This window comes from Aedes albopictus, chromosome 2, assembly GCF_035046485.1.
Source record: "Aedes albopictus strain Foshan chromosome 2, AalbF5, whole genome shotgun sequence".
Classification (NCBI taxonomy): Eukaryota; Metazoa; Arthropoda; class Insecta; order Diptera; family Culicidae; genus Aedes; species Aedes albopictus.
Genome location: NC_085137.1, coordinates 104464589 through 104484928, shown reverse-complemented (window position 1 = coordinate 104484928; position 20340 = coordinate 104464589). Strand labels below are relative to the sequence as shown.

The window sequence follows — 20340 nt, the reverse complement described above, 5'->3', positions numbered from 1 at the left end:
GCTAAAATTGTCACAATGTGTTAGTTTGCAAAAAAACAATTTGGCCGCTTTCAAAAGTTACACGAGTTTTGTTCATTGCGTAATTTTTCTATGACGCCTAAAGACATCAACTGCATTAATAATGATTATAAAATGGAAATTCTGAATGAAATACAAATTTATTTTTTACTTCAAAACAGGCTGACAAAATCGGGTCAAAAAGCTGACAAAATCGGGGGTAGACAAAATCGGGGGCTGACAAAATCGGGTCCCCACTGTACTGTTTTCAATCGAATGCAAGAAGCATTGAGATTTACTTTAGTTTGGTGCAAAAATGAAGGGTTGAAGCCAATCCAAAAAATGGCTCCGGTCCTATGAATTGCGTGGATGACCCTTGTTTTGCCAACTGATCAGCCTTTTCATTTCCTTCTATTGCGCGATGCCCAGGAACCCAATACAGATTAACTTTATTGCGACAGGACAATTGCTGCAGTAGCTTCAAGCATTCCAGGACTAGTTCCGAGGTATACACTTTGGACTTCAAAGCATTCAATGCTGCTTTGCTATCCGAACATATACAAATATTAGCATTTCTATAGCGCCTTTTGAGACATATGTCGGCACATTCCAAAGTAGCATAGACTTCAGCCTGGAAGACAGTAGGCCACCTTCCCAGTGGCAATGAAACATTGACACCAGGGCCAAAAATACCAGCCCCAACCAAATCGTCTTGTTTTGAGCCGTCAGTGTAAAAAACAGTTTAACCAGATCGGAAAAAGTATTGCTGGAAATTCTTCGCAAAATCATAAGCAGCCATACAGTTTCGTTTGGAATTTTATCTGAACTTCACGGAACTTTAAAGTGAATTTTATCATGGGAAGCTGAACTGTTGATACCTTGAGCAGGGATTCTTATATGAATTCCTCCAGCTCAAGTGATTTTTACAAGTCTCTTGAAAATTTCCACCAAAAATTTCATCAAAATTTACTTACCTTACCGATCAGGCTAAGGCCGGGGTGGCCTCTGCTATACATAGTAGCCGGTGCATGGCTGTTTGTCTCCAGTTCCGCAGCCGCTGCGCTCCACGTCTTCTTGTACCAGTCGGATGACTCTCGAGAACCATTTTAGTCGGGTTGCTATCCGACATCCTGATGACGTGACCCGCCTATCGTGGCCTCCCGATTTTCGCGGTATGGACGATGGTTGGTTCTCTCAGCAGCTGATGCAGCTCGTGGTTCATTCGCCTTCTCCAAGTCCCGTCTTCCATCTGCACTCCGCAACACCTTCCGTCCGAAAACTCCAAGGGTGCGTTGGTACACGTAGGGTCCACGTTCCGTGCCCAAAGAGGTCGACTAATCAGCGTTTTGTAGATAGTTAACTTCGTGTTACGGCGAACTTTATTCGTTCGTAGAGTTCTGAGGAGTCCAAAGTAAGCACGGTTTCCTGCCACAATGCGCCTCTGAATTTCTCTGCTGGTGTCGTTGTCGGCGGTGACCAGTGAGCCCAAGTACACGAATTCTCCAACCGCCTCGATTTCATCACCGTCGATATAAATTCGGGGTGGCGGGCGCGGAGATTCCTCCCTGGAGCCCTTTGCCATCATGTACTTTGTCTTCGACACATTAATGACTCATCCGATTCGCCTGGCTTCACTCTTTAGTCGGATGTACGTCTCCGCCATCGTCTCAAATTTACGAGCTATAATATCAATACCATCAGCGAAACCAAGCAGCTGAACGGACTTCGTGAAAATCATTCCACTCATGTTTATCCCCGCTCTCCTAATTACACCCTCTAAAGCAATGTTGAACAGCAAGCACGAAAGACCATCACCTTGCCGTAACCCTCTGCGAGATTCGAAGGGACTCGAGAGTGTCCCTGATACTTGAACTACGCACATCACTCGATCCATCGTCGCCTTGGTCAATCGTATCAGTTTATCCGGGAATTCGTATTCGTGCATAATCTGCCATAGCGATCGATTGTATCATCAGGTATCAGGTATCAGAAGGCCGGCTCCAGAGGCACGTTATCCTCCATTTGGGACATTTGTGCCATCGCCAAAATAACAGGAAAAAGGATTTGGATGGGGATAGGGACAGGTAGGGAAATAGAAAAAATACCCTGGAAGAGGGTACTAACGCACAAGCGTACCACAATGGGTTCAAACAGCGCCCTGAAAAGGGCACTGTAATAACGCATAAAGCGAAAGAGAGCCTATAGCTCTTTACCACAGCGGGTTAAGAACAACAGAATATCCTGAAGATTCAGGTTTCTGAAGTCAGTTTCACTTAATAAGTGTTTACCGAATACTCGGAAACGCAGTTGCGCGAAAACTGGACAGTTACATATCAAATGATACGAAGTTCCATAATCGGATTCACAGCTATCACAGGCAAATGAATCAGCTTGTTGAATATTCGCCATGTGATAGCTGAGTCGGCAGTGGCCAGTCAATGCTTTGACCAGCATGCTGCAATTCTGCTTAGACAGATTAGTTAGATACATCGCCACCCGTAGAGATGGCTCAGCACTATACAATTTGGTTTGACGACATGACTCCAAACTATTCCAATATTGTCTGTATTGAGTGACAGCCCAGGTGTGAATCTGAAGCTTAATCCAACACTTCGATATCGGAATAGCTGGCTCAGGGCCAATGAAGTCATGTGATGCTCCAGAGCGAGCTAACTCATCAGCCAATTCATTTCCAGCGATGGAAGAATGACCAGGTACCCATAGAAGGTGAACAGCGTTTGCTGAATTCAGCTCCTCGATTTGAGTTCGACAAGCGATAACTATCTTCGACCTGGAGTTGACCGAAGCAAGTGCTTTAATAGCAGCCTGGCTATCTGAACAGAAGTATATTACTTTGCCCATTACGTGCTGCTGAAGTGCTGATTGCACTCCGCACATAAGAGCAAAGATTTCGGCCTGAAAAACGGTACAGTGTCTACCAAGTGAATAAGACTGATACAGCCTTAGCTCACGAGAATAAACACCAGCACCTGCTCGACCTTCGAGAAGGGAGCCATCAGTGTAACATACGATGCCGTCTGAAATACTTCTTTCCAGATAACCAGATGTCCACTCTTCCCGGGAAGGGAATTTCGTGGAAAATGTCCTATATGGAAAATTACAAGCAATTGTGAGATCACTTGGAGCAAGGACAATTTTGTCCCAATTCACCAAAAGTGGAAACAACGAGGTGTGTGTTGATGTGCGGTTCACAGGAGTTTCCTCTAGTAGACCGAGTACCCGTAATCGGTAAGTGCAAGAAAGCGCTTCTTGTTTGAGATGAATGTGTAGTGGGGCAACGTCAAAGAGAACTTCTAGCGCTGCCGTAGGATTTGAAGAGAACGCTCCAGACATCGCCATTAAGCACATCCTTTGGAGATGGCCTAATTTTGATTGGACCGTTCTCACTTCACCCTTTTGCCACCACACAAGACATCCATAAGCCAATATTGGCCGAACCACAGTTGTGTAAATCCATTTGATATACTTGGGTTTTAGACCCCAAGTTGTACCAAAAGTACGCCGGCATTGCCCGAAGGCCATACAAGCTTTCTTGATTCTGAACTCAATGTGAGGTGTCCAGGAAAGCTTGGAATCAAGAATGACTCCAAGTACCTGTTCAGTCACATCGATTTCAGAATCAAAGAGACGCAAAGGTCGAACGCCATTACGGTTTCGCCTTTCCGTGAAAAGAACAATAGATGTTTTACTCGGATTAACCGAAAGGCCATATTGGCGACACCAACCCTCAACTACCTGAAGGGCGTTTTGCATCAGGTCGAAAAGGGCGCTGATGCACATACCAACTAACAATGTTAGATAGTCGTCGGCAAAACCATAAGTAGGAAAACCGCTATTATTGAGTTGCCTCAATAGCGTATCTGCTACGAGATTCCATAAAAGCGGTGATGAGACTCCCCCTTGGGGGCATCCACAAACACTCAATTTCCTAATCCCTGCTAGACGCAATGTCGAGAAGAGATATCGGTTTTTGAGCATTTGATGAATCCAATTGGAAATCATTGGAGATATACCATGACTCCGTGCGGCTTTCAATATGGCATCGAAAGGCACGTTGTCAAAGGCACCCTCGATATCTAAGAAAACACCCAAACAAGATTGCTTTTGAGCGAATGCTTTCTCGATATCGTAAACAACCTTGTGTAAAAGAGTCACAGTGGACTTACCAGATTGGTAGGCATGTTGGTTCACATGAAGAGGCACGTTGGCCAGATGAACATCACGGATATGATGATCCACAATGCGTTCTAAGCATTTCAGAAGAAAAGAGGTCAAACTGATAGGTCTGAAACTCTTTGCTTCTTCATACGACGCACGACCCACTTTCGGAATAAACTTTACAGTAATATCCCTCCAGGATTTGGGAATATACCCTGTAGCAAAACTGCAAACAAGTAGTTTTTTCAAAACATGTTTGAAATAATCAAATCCCTTCTGAAGCAAAATAGGATAAATCCCATCTGCCCCAGGAGATTTGAAAGGAGCAAAGCTATTAAGAGCCCACTCAATCGATTCTATAGTTACAATACTCCGAGCCGAAGCTAAAGAATCATAACTACAAGAAAAGACATCAGGATCATCCGAAGATGTAATATCCACACATCCAGGGAAGTGTGTGCTGAATAAGCATTCCAGAACTTCCTCATCAGAGGAAGTCAGATCGCCATTTGGCAAACGAAGTTCGTTCACCCGGAAATCCTTAGATTTCGCAAGGATTTTGTTTAACCGACTGACTTCACTCAAGCTGGAAACATTTGTACAAAGGTTTTTCCAGCCGGATCGTTCAGCAGACCGGAGAGCTTTCCTGTAGGCCTTGCGAGCCGACCTGAAAGCCTCCGAACCAGCCGAACGTCGTCTGTTCCATACTTGAACTACGCACATCATTCGATCCATCGTCGCCTTGGTCAATCGTATCAGTTTATCTGGGAATTCGTATTCGTGCATAATCTGCCATAGCGATCGATTGTATCATACGCCGATTTGAAATCGATGGACAAGTGATGTGTGGGCACGTTGTATTCGCGGCTTTTCTGCAACACCTGGCGGATGGCAAACATCTGGTCCGTAGTAGCGCGTTCACCCATGAATCTAGCCTGATATTGCCCCACGAACTCTCTTGCAATCGGCGATAGACGGCGGCATAAAATTTGAGAGAGCATCTTGTAGGCATCGCTCAGTAGTATGATCGCGCGATAGTTCCCGCAATCCAACTTGTCGCCCTTTTTTGTAGATAAGACACACGATACCTTCCATCCATTCCTCCGGTAATACTTCTTCCTCCCAAATCAGTGTAGTGCTCTCACCAGTGCTTCTCCACCGTATTTTAGAAGCTCGCTTGGTAGTTGATCTGCTCCAGCGGCTTTGTTGTTTTTCAATCGGCCAACCTCTTCCTCAATCCCTTGGAGGTCAGGGGCCGGAAGTCTTTCGTCCTGTGCACATACTCCTAAATCTGTTACCACGCCACCTTCGGTACTTGCATCCTCGCATTGAGGTGCTCATCGTAATGCTGCCGCCACCTCTCGACCACCTCACGCTCGCTCGTGAGAATATTCCCGTGATTATCTCGGCACATGTCGGCTTGTGGCACGAAGCCTCTGCGCGAGCGGTTCAGCTTCAACGGTTTAGAACTTTCGTGTGTTAGCGCGGTACAGCCCTTCCATCGCTTCGCGATCTCGTTCTTCCTGCTGGCGCTTGTTCATCAGGAAGACTGAGTTCTGCCTGTTCCGCGCCTGTCTGTAACGTGCCTCATTCGCTCTCGTGTTGCAGCATTCTCGCCAATGCTGCATTCTTCTCGTTTTTCAACTGTTCACATTCGCCGTCGTACCAGTCGTTTCTGTGATTCGGAGTCGCGAAGCCTAGTGCTGTAGCCGAGGTACTACCTATGGCGGATCGGATGTCCCTCCAGCCATCTTCAAGTGTAGCTGCGCCAAGCTGCTCTTCCGTTGGTAAGGGCACTGCTAACTGCTGCGCGTAGTCTTGAGCCACTTCTACGTTATGCAACTGCTCGATGTTGAGCCGCGGCGTTCGACTTCGACGCGTGGTGATAAGTGTCGAAAGTATTGAGCGCCTGCATACAGCGACTAAGTAGTGATCCGTATCTATATTCGCACTGCGGTATGTGCGGACATTGGTTATATCCGAGAAGAATTTACCGTCGATTAGAACGTGGTCGATTTGGTTTTCTGTTTCCCCAGGTGGCTCTGTGGATATCTTTGCGGGGGAAGAATGTGCTTCGGACTACCATACCACGGGAGGCTGCAAAGTTTACGCATCGCTGGCCGTTATCATTCGATGCGGCATGCAGGCTATTTCGTCCGATTACCGGTCTGTACATTTCCTCCCTTCCTACCTGCACGTTCATGTCGCCGACAACGATTTTCACGTCACGCGGTGAGCAACCATCGTATGTTTGCTCTAACTGCGCGTAGAACGCTTCTTTCTCGTCATCAAGTCTCCCTTCGTGTGGGCAATGGACGTTGATGATGCTGTAGTTGAAGAAACGGCCCTTAACTATCAACATGCACATCCTTGCGTTGATCGGCTGCCACCCGATCACACGTTGTCGCATCTTGCCCAACACTATAAATCCTGTTCCCAGTTCATTGGTGTTGCCACAGCTTTGGTAGAAGGTAGCCGCTCGATGCCCGCTTTTCCACACTTTCTGTCCAGTCCAACAAAGTTCCTGCTACGCCACGATGTCGCAGTTGCGGGGATGTAGTTCGTCGTAAATTATCCTGTCACATCTTGCGAAACCTAGTGACTTGCAATTCCATGTTCCAAGTTTCCCATCGTAGTCCTTATTTCATCGCGTGAGTCTTTGCCGATTGTATCGAGTCGTATTTTCTTCTATGTTATTCGCAATGGGGATTTTTACGGGTGGCTTATTAGGCCTACGCCAACACTCTCGTCTCGCCGGAGGGCCATCGTGCCAGTTCTGTTTAACGTCCCAACCAACACTGGGACGACCACGCTGATGGGGCTACCACCTTGGATCTAGCTGGGCGCGGTGCAGCGTTTCTTACTCAGCCGCTGGATGCCAGAACAGACGCTATTTGAGCCGCACCTCTTTGGCGACCAGACGCTCGAGTCGTACCTCCTCAATCTAGCTGAAGTCAGAAGGACAACAGTGCCCAGGCTGCACTACCAGCTAAGCACACAACTATTAGCTGGCGGTCTTTGTCATCGTTTGACCCGTGGAAGCATGAGGTAGGAACTTGTGAGGACCAGAGCTATGTAAGACGCTCTCCTTATCGACTCACCGTTTTGCAGCCCAAAAAACTACCTCTAATAATTTCTTCGGGGATTTCTCCTGGAATTCTTTGCGAATTACCTTCATGCGTTTTGTAGATTCGTTCCCAACTTAAGAAGAACCTCTGTCCAGGGATTCCTCCAAGAAGCTGCTGGAAATTCCTCTGGAAATCTATCGCGTCGATATAGTTCTATACGCAATTGATTGAATATTCCAAACCGTCTATGTGTTGAGTAGCTTGTGTAATAACGACGCACTTTTCGACCGGTCATTCAGCATCACAATAAACAATCTATACAGAAAGCATACAGAGGGAAGTGCGATCTATAAGTCAATAAGTACAACAAAAACAAACGCTAGTGAACCAGCTACGTACGCGCGAGAAAAATGAAAACAGTGAAAATCGATCCTCGCACAATGTTCTCAGCGTTACGTTAGAGTAGTTTTCCGCGCCACCCAGCATAAATGATGCTAGTAGCTGCCGCCGCGTCGATGCTACTACAAATTGATGATTTTTATAGACTACCATATGTTGGTTTTTTATGTTCAATTATGGCTCCGCGCGGGTCGGACAACGGGTTCATGCCGTAACAGTTGTAAACGCTAATAACTTTGAGGGGGAAGCGAGGATGTCTGTCGTCGTCGTCGTTGATCGCGCTTAGGGAGAAGGGATTGACTGTTATGGTATTTTTAAAAGGCTTACACATTTCGGTAATGGGTTCAGTCCCGCAGGAAATTTCAACCATTCGATGAATCATGTCGGCGTGGCTGTCGCGCGGCTTCGGAACTACACATGATGGTAATCGGAGATCCCTGGCTTCTCTGAGGTATCACGTAATGGGTGGAATTCATTGTTTTGATTTCGGAAAGCGTTCCGTTTTTTCGACTGGTGGAGCAGTTCTTGCCGCATCTGACACACGACTGAACGAATTCCTAACGTCTGGCTAATCCAGACTTTTGGTCGGATTTATTTGCCATAGATGTGCGTAAACTAATTTGTTTTTTGTTTCTCTGCCTCCCCATTTCAGTATCTTTTTACGGTGCTAGCCATATAGCAATGCCCCTGCAGGAAGCCAAGATATCCACAAACATTCGGCTGCGATTCCGATCACGACAAGACAATGCCTTGATTCTGCTGACGGCTGGACGAACCGACTATTCACTGTTGAGCATCGATGGAGGACGGATACGGTTCAGCTTCAAGATTGATGACTACCACACAGATGTAGGTATTCGGGTTGTGCGTTGATGGATTGGTGTAATGGAAGATCGATCTTTGTTTCAGCTATGGTCTCCGGTGACGCTGAAGTTTAACGATCTGCAGTGGCATGACATTTCGATATCCAGGTATGCTGCGAACTTGACCATGCAGATAGACGAGTACTTTGCCACGAAGACCTTGCCGGATAATGTAACAGAGCTAAACGTACACTTTGGAGTGTTCATCGGTGGAGTGGGAGCATATTCGGCTACATACTTGGGCGCTACGGAAAACTTCAGAGGATGTATCGCTGATGTAAAGCAGATTCACATTTGTTAGAATATCAGTTTGATCACTTCATGTTCATTCTTCCAGATCTTCTACAACAACATCAACATCTTCAAGCGGGCCAGGGAACGCACCGGTCACGTGACGAACGAGCGGGTCTCGTGGATCTGTGCACCGGAGTTTGACGCAGACGTGGCTACTCCGATCAGCTTCCTGGACGACGAGAGCTACGTGATACTGCAGAAACCGACTTCACGATCCGGTGATCGCTGGAGTATGGAATTTCGAACGAACGAACCCTACGGAATGCTGCTGAGCAACATTCCAACGAGTGCGAGGTACGATTTTATGGCACTGGAGATTGTGGAGAGCCAAGTGCGATTGCTGGTGGGCAAAGGCTCGAACGCGGTAGAGTTGATACCCGATCGTAACGTGTCCGATGGCAAGTGGCACAACATTTCCGTGACGTACAGTCCGCTAGTGGTAGACGTAAGTTTGCTCAGTGATTTGAACTAATAAGGATACTAACTTAAACTCAATTGCAGATAACTGTAGATGAAGTTACGAGTAGTGCTACGTTTGCCAACGGAAGCAGCCAAATTATAGAACTTGAAGAGGAGTTTTACATAGGAGGTTTTGATCACCGCAAGAAGCGTAAGGCTTTTCTGAAAGGAGCTCGTTCCACAGAATCTAGCTTGAAAGGTTGTATTCGGGAAATTGTGCTTGACGATCACACAGTTGGATTTCCGAATTTCAAGGTTACCCATGGTGTTACTGTTGACTGTGTTTGGAGATATCCTTGCATCGAAAAACAACCGTGCATTCCTTCCGGACAGTGTCACCACCAGGGAATCAATGACTTCATCTGTTATTGCGATCAAGCATTCTGTATTAAGGCGGATTATTCAGAGAGCTACAAGGTCTTTTCGAGATCAGATCTGGTTATCGAGAAAGAGCTGATGCTGATAAGTCCCTTGGATGTCTTAGAAGGTGGAATCGCTTTTCTCTCTCCAAAACACATTGAAGTACTCTTCGATTACACGAAACTTGGAGTTCAGGAAGCAGGAGTGATTTTTCATGTGGTTCAACCTCCAAAACACGGCAAGATCACCATTCACTCATACGGTGCAGAAGGTAATTCTTCGGCGACACAGATGAAGTTCTTCTCGCACATCGACCTTTCCACCGATAAAGTAAAGTACACTCACAACGGTGCAGAAAACTCTAACGATCACATGACGATTGACATGCATTTAGTACCGTCCACACGAAATAACCTTCCGAGTTACCTCGAAGGGAAGCATCGCTTCGTATTGCACGTCAACATCACACCAGTGAACGATCCTCCCATCCTAAAGCTTCCACAGACCAAACTGCTTCGCGTAACTCAAGGCATACCCAGAGTGATCGGTCCAGACTTCCTGCAAGCAGATGATTCGGACAGTCCGCCAGAGTCACTCATTTACACCGTATTGATGAGCCCCGGCTTGGAAGCTCAACAGGGTCGCATAGAGCTGGGCGGAAGACCCGCAGCGACCTTCTCCCAATCGGACGTCAACGCTGGTCTGGTAACCTATCTGATAAATACAAAAGGTCCAGACGACTACCTGGAGTTGAACATCCAGGTGTCGGATGGTATGGAAACAAGTCCAGCAAGTTCGGTGAGGGTTTCGGTGCTGCCACTGCAACTTCGTATGATAAACAACACCGGTTTGGTGCTGATCCACAAGTCGTCGGCGCTGATTACACCATTTAACTTGTCGTTTGTGCCAAACTCTGACGAAGAAAATGTGGATATGAGGTAAAGAAGATTTTTAGATCTATGGTAGATATAAACCTTACTTTAATTAATGGGTAGGGAGAACATCAATTCACAACTTAAATGGAATTTCAAGATTTAAGGATAGGGGTTTTAGGGGAGATCATGCGTGGTTTCAGCAAGGTTTAAAAAGGGGCCTATGAAAATTTTGACAAAATGTAAAGAAACTCTAAGGAGGGCTTTAGAAAATTGGTAGGAATGCATTTCAGGGGGAGGATTAAAGGAGTGTTTCTGGAGTGTTCATATGTCTGAAGTCCCTAGAGCAGCGTTTCTCAAACTATGGGTCGCGACCCACTGGTGGGTCGCGGACTAATTCTAATTCTAGGAGGGTCGCGAAGGTTTTGGCGATAAATAATGTAATAAATGCCTTCTTTAGCTTACAACAAATTGTAATGTTAGTTATCCTCAAAATTTATAATTACCTACTCTTTTGTAGAATCTTTACAATTATTTCTAGAAATGTGGTTTCCCCCCAATTCTATTCAATCGGTTGATTTTGATTAGTAAATTATTAACGTCATAGTCGCTTTTTCGAATTTTTACGATGTTAGTTGGTCATATTTTCTTTAAATAGTGCAATTAAAAACGACCGAAGAATCAATAGTGGGAAGGAGTTTTGCAGCACTTAATTGTGCTGATAAATTCAAAGCTAACGTGCGAACACTTAAACGCATTGTTGACGTCAATGCGTTCGACGTGACATTTTGGACAAAAACTGACTGCTTTTTATTAACTGAATAACGTTACTTGTGTATGACTAGGTTGACATTTCTAGGCTACGCTTGAGAAAATGACATGGTTTATCTAGGTAGGACCGATAGGACAATTGAACCAATTTGAATATTTTTCATAGGATTTGTAGCGGGATGAAAGTTGACATGAAATCTTTATTATTTTAAAATTTTATTGCAATCAACTGACCAACTTGGCGTGTTTTTGTTTATCTCTTAGATGGTATTATGACACCAACAGAAAAATATCAGAAGTTCAGTTACAGGTTTCTGTGGGTTTTGAACCGATGACAATTTAAGGACTCAAGAGATGAACACAGAGAAGTAGAAAACGATTCGTGAAATCAAGAAAACGATTTGACACAGGATCGACTATATTTTAACATACAGGGTTCGATTGATTCGATAAAAAAAAACAAACATACGACAACTGATTTGACGAGAAGTAAAACATATTGAACCATACCACAAAATCAATCAAGAAGACGAACACAAACCGTGTGACCATAACACTACATAGGCAAATCCTGACTGACTGACCAATTGAAAACTTTCCAATCTTCTACCGTAACTTTCTGAGTCAGTTGCAACAGTGTCTAAATGGATATCATTTTCCGCGTACGGCTGGCAAACTGCTTCTGAAAGATTACGTACTCTTTTCTATCTTCGGGTCTAGTGTAGAGGTTTCAACTCTATTCAGAGTGCAGCTAGAAACCTAGCAAAAAAAACACGAAAAGTGCACTGCAAATTGAAAAAAAAATCAATATTTGTAAGAATAAGATACTCATTATAAAAATTACAATAAACCGCAGTAAGTTGGGTGGATATAGAAACTCTTTACATTTTGTATGGGATGGAAAATCGGTGAATAACTTTATACTTCATTTATTCGTATGTGGGTTATTGTGACTTACACCCCTTTGCTTCAAAACCTCTCAATTTATATCACAATGGAAGTGATCAAATGTATTCATTTGAAAATTAGGTCCAAATTTTCTAAAACCTTTTGAAAATACGTGCTGGTGGGTCGCCAAATTCTACTGCAATCAAAAGTGGGTCGCAAGCTGGAAAAGTTTGAGAACCCCTGCCCTAGAGGCTTATTGTTTCAGGGGGTTCTAAGGAAGACCAAGAGAGGAGCACGAGGGCTTGTCATGGGTTTGTTTTTGGAGAGCAAAAATATTGTTTCAGAGAGTTTTCAGCTGATTTCAAGGGATTTCAGAGGAGAGGGTCGGAAATATAGTATCAGGGCTTGAGGATATTTCATAAGGATTTCTGGGAGGTCTTAAAAGATGTCATGAGGTTTTAGCTACTTGAATGGGGTTTCTATGGGTATCAAAGGCTTTGAGATGCTTTCAGAGGGGAATTTGAGTGTTCTTTAAAGGGTTGTAGAAAACTTTCCCAGCCAACAAATGATCGAATATGGTGTTGACTAGGATGCTGGAGTGGAGGTGATGTGCGTACACTTTACACGTGAATAAATAGAAGCATGCACGCATATGGCCTCCACTTTAGCATTCTATTCTACATCATATACGACATCGTGTTGATTGGTTTGGGGAGTTTAACCTTCCTTTTGCATCACGTTGGCACCAGCTCGCTGACGTAGTGTACAATTTGGGTCAATAATGACCATAATGCCAAAGGACGGTTAAGGGGGGTTTCAGGATTCTCGAAGATTTTAGAGTTTCAAGTAAGTTTAGGGGGCATCGAATATCTTAGAATCTTTCAGCGTTTCAGGAGTTTATAGGGGCATTCAGGGAATTGGAGGGTAGCTACAGAAGTTTCAAGGGGCTTCAGTGATATTCGAGGACTATCACGGAATTTTTAGACTAGCTTTTGAAGGTTTCAAAGAGGTTCGGGTGGTGTCCGAGAGTTTCAGAGTGATTAAGAATAAAAGGCGTTCAGAGGAAGTTCAGGCGATTTCAATGGCTTTCAGGGTGTTTCTAGAACCCATAAACTTCTCTTGCCATTCCTTTGCCTTTACTTCCCTGTTCACTGGGCCTCAACAAGTTACTATAATGGTAGCACTTAAGCATAATGTACTTAAATGGACGCTTGAATATAGTTTCATAGTAATATGTCATCATGTTCCTTTTAGATTTGATATCGTCCAAGCTCCCGCTTACGGTAGCCTTCAAAAACTGCGATCAGTGGACTCTTCATGGATATCGGTAGACTCCTTCAGCAGCAATCAGCTCCTTTTGGGACAGATTCGATATTTGCATTCGTCAGATCTTCCCTTGCATGACGAGTTTAAGGTAAGCTATCAGACATTATCTTGTAATCAAACTCACAGGCATCTCCCCGCAGTTCACGGTGACCCTTGGACCGATAACAACCCCCACCTATGATTTCCGAATCTCCTTCACCAAGCTTCGAATTGGAACCATCCGGCAGAACAACATGTACATCAACACCAAAGACAACGTTATCCGTGCAGACTACCTGTACCACCAAACGACACCCATTTCCACGTTCGCCCGTAACATTATCTACACCGTCGTGAAACCTCCTAAATTCGGTATCATCTACGTCGACGGTCATCCTGAATACGCCAAACCCGGAGACTCGTTCACGCAGCAAGAAATCGAGAAGAATCTCATCAAATACCGCACATATCACTCGTCGTACGGAAACTTCATCGACACGTTCGAGTTCATCGTGTCCGTTCCGGAGTGCGACGACGTCCAGGGTAAGATGGACTTCATCTACAATCCACCGGACTACCTGGCGAAACAGATCATCTACCAAAAGCGGGAAAAAATGTACGTTCACGAGGGAAACAAAACCGCCTTATCCAGGACCAACTTTGAAGTTCTGTTCAACAAGTTCAACTCGCTGACATTCAATTTGACGCACTTCCCCAAGCATGGTTCCCTGTGTAAGGTGAATCCCCGGACGTTTGAAGCAAAGGAAATTACTTCCTTTACGTTGCAGTACTTGTACCTGGGAGACATTCACTACTGTCATGATGATTCGGAGTCCACGGAGGATAGTTTCCGGTTGCTGATCCTGTCGGATAATGAAACGGATTTCCAGTTTGTTTGTGAGATTCAGGTGGAGATTACACTGTTGAACGACAACGGACCATATCGTGTGTTCGACAAGGTGTTTCACATAGTGCGCGATCAGACAAAACTGTTGACTTCTGGGGATTTGAAATACGCGGATCCGGATATTGAGACGAGAAACTTGGATTTGGAGTATCGCTCCGTGTCCTGTACTAATGGGGATTTGTTGAAGAACGGAAAATATGTGGACTTCTTCACACAAGAAGATCTGGATAGCAGGAGGTTGCTGTTTCAGCATAACGGGACCGATCAAGGTCGGTTGTCATTCATAGTGACGGATGGGCTGTATGAAGTTCCGGGATCACTGGAAATAGAAGCATCTGATCCATTCTTGAAGATACGGGAGAGCAATGCTTCGATTGTTCAGGAAGGTCGAGCGGTGTTGTTGACGTTGACTGACCTGAATGTGGATACCAATTTGAATGCTAAGCCGGAGGAAATCGAGTACAGAGTGCTGAATGAACCCAGCAATGGGTTGTTGAAGCTGTTCAGAAGCAAGTTCAACGCGACACAGTTGCACAAATTGAGTAACGCTACAACGACGATGAACTTCACCCAAGCGGATTTGGTTGGCGAACGGCTGGTTTACTGGAATAGGGACGTGGCATCCATGGACAAGATCAAGTATCGTGTAACTACGAAGGGCGTGTGGGCGGAGGGTGAGATCATGGTTCGCATCTACCCTCCTGCTTACTGGGAACCGCTGAGGATTCGACGCAATCAGACTTTGTTTGTAGAGGAATCGACAAGCGTGATCATATCTAGAGAAGTTTTGGAGGTGAGTTTATGGAAGTTCTTATAAAACATGCACTTGATTAACCTTTATCATCCCAGATCGTTCATCCCAACATCTCTCCGGGGGACATAACATATCTAGTGACGACGCAACCTCAGCACGGCTATTTGGAAATTCAGTCGATCACTTCGGATGACGAGTACAACTCCAAAGTGTTTGATCAATCCACGATCAACTCGGAGAAGATGTTCTACATTCAAGCGGGAGTAAATCAGTCATCGGATTATTTCACCTTCGATGTTACGAATGGAATAACTTGGTTGCGTGACTTGATCATGCGGATTGTTATCATTCCGGAGCATTTGTACATGCGCACGAATGTAATTGTCGTTGAAGAAGGTATGTGCATTCATTGTGAATTACAGTTCACAGTCACAAAAGTTTTATTTTAGGAAAAACCGTCAAGATACACCCTTCCGACATGGTACCTTATTCCGAATACTACACCGGGAAGATCTTAGAGTACAAAATCCTAGAACATCCACTGCATGGAAGCATTAAATCCGGAAAATCATCGAAGGTCAATCGGTTCACACAGAAGCAGTTGGAAGCCGAGGTGATCACCTACGTGCACAACGGAAGTGAGAACTCTACGGACACTATCCGATTGGTGGCGTTGGGAAGAAATAAGGAAAGTGTACCATTTAACCTTCAGATCCAGATCCTGCCGATCAACGACGAAATTCCACAGGTGCTAACCAATACCGGAATGCACATGTGGATCGGAGGAAAAAGCATGATCCAGAATACGGATTTATGTGAGTAATGTGTTAAATTTGTACGATTCGAGTTTAAAGCGTTCACAATTATCTTTGCAGTGGTACAAGATTACGACACCCCTCCAGAGAATCTCACCTTCCATATCCAGCAAATGACCGGAGGTTACGTAGCTCTGAAGGACTCCTACAGCAAGAAGCTGCATACCTTCACACAGCAAGACATCAACCACAACCTGGTGTACTTCATCCATGACAGTAGCAATCAAAATGGAAAGATCGTATTCTTCGTTAGTGATGGCCTTCACAATACAACGGATCAGGTGCTGCACATCGTTACGAATCCTGTTGCATTGGAACTCGTGAAGAACGAGATCCTACACGTCTTCCCGTTGACGAGGAAACAGATTCTACCGGAGCAGTTACACTACAAATGTTCCGATGATGATCGGGACGTGAAATATGTCGTCACTATTCCACCGCAGATGGGGAAACTGCTATTTGAACATGCCGAATACGGCTACATGAATGAAATCACTGAGTTCACGCAGCACGATGTGGAAAACGGACGTATCTTCTACGAGCATATGCACCACATGGTGGAGTTGAAAACTAACGATTCTTTCTACTTTGATGTTACGGCTCCGCTGTCGAACAGCTTGGTGGATCAGATCTTCAACATTGACGTGTCAGTCTCTTCAGGGGGTTTATTAAGGTTCCTGCCAGTTCCACGGATAAACTTGGACGAAGGAGATTCCGGACCAATTAAGTTGGATCTATCCAAAGTACTGGAATATTTGGAAACTCGAGCTGGTATCCAGAACCCGGAATTGTTCATTGATGTTCATCCTCCAGCTCATGGGACCGTCGAGCTAGATGATTCTCTCACAGAGGCCAATCGATTCTCTTTGAACGATTTCTACGAAAATAAGGTCTACTACAAGCATGATCATTCTGACACCGTGGAAGACAAAATTGCTTTGGCCGTGTACTTGGTACCGGGGAATTTGTTCTTGTGCAACATCACTATTCCCGTAACGATCAATCCCGTTAACGATCAGCCATTCCAGCTAGCGACGGCCTCCCCGCATATCTCGGTGATCGAAGGTGAGAACCAAACTATAACTGCGTCCCAGTTGCTCACGGAAGACGCAGATACGGATCCAAAGGACATAGTTTATGACGTTATCAGTGGCCCAAACCTTGGAGTTTTGCTGAAGATATCGGATGAAGGCTATCCTCAAGATATTATTACCTATGGGAACCAGTTCACCCAAGCAGACATAAATGAAAATCGGATCATTTATACACATTCAGGTAACCCCCAATCTACGACGTTTTATTTCAAGGTGTCGGATGGTAAATTCAAGCCAGCTTATGAAATCTTCAACATTAAGGTTCTTCCAATTACGATCTTACCGGGATACAATAATCAGCCGATCATGGTTCAACAGGGTACTAACCTAGGGGTACTGGAGACAAAACATGTCTCTGTGGAAACCAACGTCCAAAAGAGCAGGATAGTGTACAATATAACCAAGAACCCATTGGGAGGAATTATCATCTCTAACAACAAACCAGTACTGAAGTTCACGCAGCGTCAGTTGGACGACGGAAAGATCAACTACATGCAGACTGACATGACCCGTTCTAATGATAGCTTCCAATTGGACGCCTTTATCCCGGATACCACCTCGGCTTGTCTGATTGACGTTTCTATGATCGTCCAACCCTTCATCATCATCAACCCAATCACGATCACCCCGGGAGAACGAATCCGGCTCAGTTCAACGTTCATTTTCGATAATCCTGCTCAGTTGAAGCTCAATCGTTACAACCCGAAGATCACGATCACTCGCAGACCCAAGTATGGTCGTCTGAGAAAAATCGTTCGAAGTTCTGGACTTGACTACATTGAGCAGCCAAGCGACAAAGACATAATCACATTCACTTACAAGGAACTTAAAAGTGGAGTAATCTACTATGTAGCGAGGAAGTTCAGCCAAGACTTCCAATCGATCAATGACAACTTTGAGTACGTGTTGTCCACTAAGACTGCCCAGCCCGGTCAGGGCACCGTTCCTATCGAAATCTACTCTCCGTCCCGGGGATCGCACGGCAGCAATGACGTAGACATTGTCACGGCTGACAGTAGCCTTCCCTTGGAATATCTCATTGCGGCTTGCGCAGCCGCCGCGATCATCGTCATCCTCATCATGACCATAATTCTGATAAAGTGCAGAGCCAACAACTCCCACAAAAACCACCCGGACAAAGATCATCCTCCTTCTCTGCCGCGCCCTCCGGACTTCATGACCCTCAACAACCGCATGTACACTCCTTCCGAGAACGAATCCCTCCCGGTAACCTCGGCTTCCACACCGCTCCCCATCATCAGTAGCATTCCCCACTGCAAGGTCATTCCCATCGGGTTGGATAACTCGCTGCAGCTGGACTCCGAGCCCGAAGAGGACATGTTGGACATGCACGGTGACCTCCTGCAGAACACGAACAACCTCAACTACCCGTACGGAGACGAAGGCGACGAGTGGAGTTCGTCCTGCGAGGTCGGCCCGGACGTGAACTACTCAACCATTGCCCAGTCGCACCATCAACAGCAAGCCCAACAACAACAGCAGCTGCTACCGTCGCAGCAAACTCTTCCGCATCAGTCGCAAGCGAACCCGTTGCTGCGAAGGAATCAGTATTGGGTGTGAGACGCGGGGGTTTCTTTTATAAGTACACTTCGATTTTGTTTTACATCCGTTGTATAGGTGATCGTATGAAAAAACACTGTAAATTAGTTTCGTCAAATTTCATGATCCTCTAAAGCGTGGCCATTCACATTTTGGAAATTTATTCTATAATTTAGAACAATATTGAAATCTACATGATAACTACTGCCATCTACACGTCATAAATAATAATATCCAAAGCCTTAATATAGGATATTTCTGTAACCTTCTCTAAATTTCTTAAATTATGTGAGACTTTTCGATGTCTCTTCCAGCTACATAGTACATATAGTATTTTTGAATGGACGTAAATGGAAATTTCGGCCTTGTAAAAGTGTACTTAAAAATATAAAAACATTTGTACAGTTTCGTGTGATGCAGTACTCTGATGTCTCCTGGTTTATTATTGACTCAATACTTAAAACTATGTTTTCACAAACTTACTATCTAAAGCTATCAATACTGAAATATGTATATTAACTACTTTGAATGTATACTTTATGATTGAGACTTGTTCCCTAAAATAGGTAGCCAATATTTACAACTGGAAGGAAGTCGAACAAAATTGCCATGCAATTTGTGCCTTTACTTAATAAAGCGAATTCTTGAATCTCTTAAATCATCAGTACCATACTCCTACGTGTGACAGTGTGTGTGTGTGTGTGTGTGATGAAAGATGTAGACAAATAAATGAGTGAGCAAACTTTCCCAAAAGTGCCTAATTCGAGATTGAGTTTTTTTTTCTACGATACCGAAAAATAAATACTTCTTTTGTAAGGAACGATCTCGTCTCGTTTTGCTCAAAAAAGATCCGAAAGCACTCGCTCAATTGGGGAACGGAAGCTGGCGTCGCATGTTCATCTTGGCCTCCACGTACTCATAGGTGTTCTCCGTCGGAGTCACCACCAGGCCGCCATTATCATAGGCGTGGTTTTCCCTCCAATCCTCGGCCGGATAGCGTCCGCTGATAGGCGTAGTAACGGTTTGGACCGAAGCCCCGTCCGAACCCATGTAGGTGCTGGGCGGGCTGATCGTGGCAACCTGAGGCAACGGTGGAAGGGCGTTGCTGTTGCTTCCGGATCGGGTGCTAAGTTTTGGGCTCTTGGTGTGCGGGTTCTCGTGGGTGTACTCCATCGTTGGGGGGTTGGATTTTTCGCGGGCCAGCAAACGCTTCAGGAAGGACCACGAAAAGTGGTTGCTTTTGCGGCACCATCGAACGACGATCACCACCACGGTTATCGCCAGCAGAAGAAGAATGATGGCGTATACTATGATGGTGGTGTAGAGGTTGTTTTCTAGTGTAGCGATCCTTTGCAAGATGAGATAATCTGTTAACAAGAAATGGAAGAAACACAGAAATTTTAATGAATGGCTACGATTACAATTGAGGGGGTTAGAAGCAAAGGAGTGTAAGTGACAAAAACCAACTTTCGAGTAAATGAGGTTTAAAGTTTTTGACCAATTTTTAATCCCATATAAAATGTATGGAGTTTCAAAAACAACCCAATTTTCTATGATTTATTGTATTTTTTCCAATCATCGTAGAAACAATCTTAAAAAAGTTCCTGAAAGCTTAAAAACTGAAGAATTTTATGATATGCTCAACTCAAAATCGACAAAATGGTCACTTACACCCCTTTGATTCTGGGCCCCTCAATTACAATTACTATATACTATATTTTATATTATAAAAGAGATGGGAGAAAAAATATGACT

At 44.7% G+C, this 20340-nt stretch overlaps 2 protein-coding genes across 9 annotated transcripts in view; one reads left to right on the top strand and one right to left on the bottom strand.

Moving 5' to 3' along the window:
- The window catches only part of LOC109417064 (chondroitin sulfate proteoglycan 4), a 57355-nt gene extending 37947 nt beyond the window's left edge, over positions 1 to 19408 (top strand). For all 8 annotated transcript variants that reach the window (XM_062850177.1, XM_062850180.1, XM_062850174.1 and 5 more), the window contains 9 exons: positions 8296 to 8492; positions 8553 to 8783; positions 8844 to 9245; positions 9302 to 10557; positions 13405 to 13564; positions 13617 to 15155; positions 15212 to 15512; positions 15566 to 15931; positions 15992 to 19408. In XM_062850177.1, coding sequence (XP_062706161.1) covers positions 8296 to 8492; positions 8553 to 8783; positions 8844 to 9245; positions 9302 to 10557; positions 13405 to 13564; positions 13617 to 15155; positions 15212 to 15512; positions 15566 to 15931; positions 15992 to 18606 — 7067 coding nt within the window. In that variant the 3' untranslated portion in view covers positions 18607 to 19408. The remainder of the gene's footprint in view (positions 1 to 8295; positions 8493 to 8552; positions 8784 to 8843; positions 9246 to 9301; positions 10558 to 13404; positions 13565 to 13616; positions 15156 to 15211; positions 15513 to 15565; positions 15932 to 15991) is intronic.
- The window catches only part of LOC115259164 (protein grindelwald), a 25301-nt gene continuing 23951 nt past the window's right edge, over positions 18991 to 20340 (bottom strand). The window contains exon 2 of the mRNA XM_029859677.2: positions 18991 to 19952. Within this exon, the coding sequence (XP_029715537.2) occupies positions 19450 to 19952 (503 nt within the window). The 3' untranslated portion in view covers positions 18991 to 19449. The remainder of the gene's footprint in view (positions 19953 to 20340) is intronic.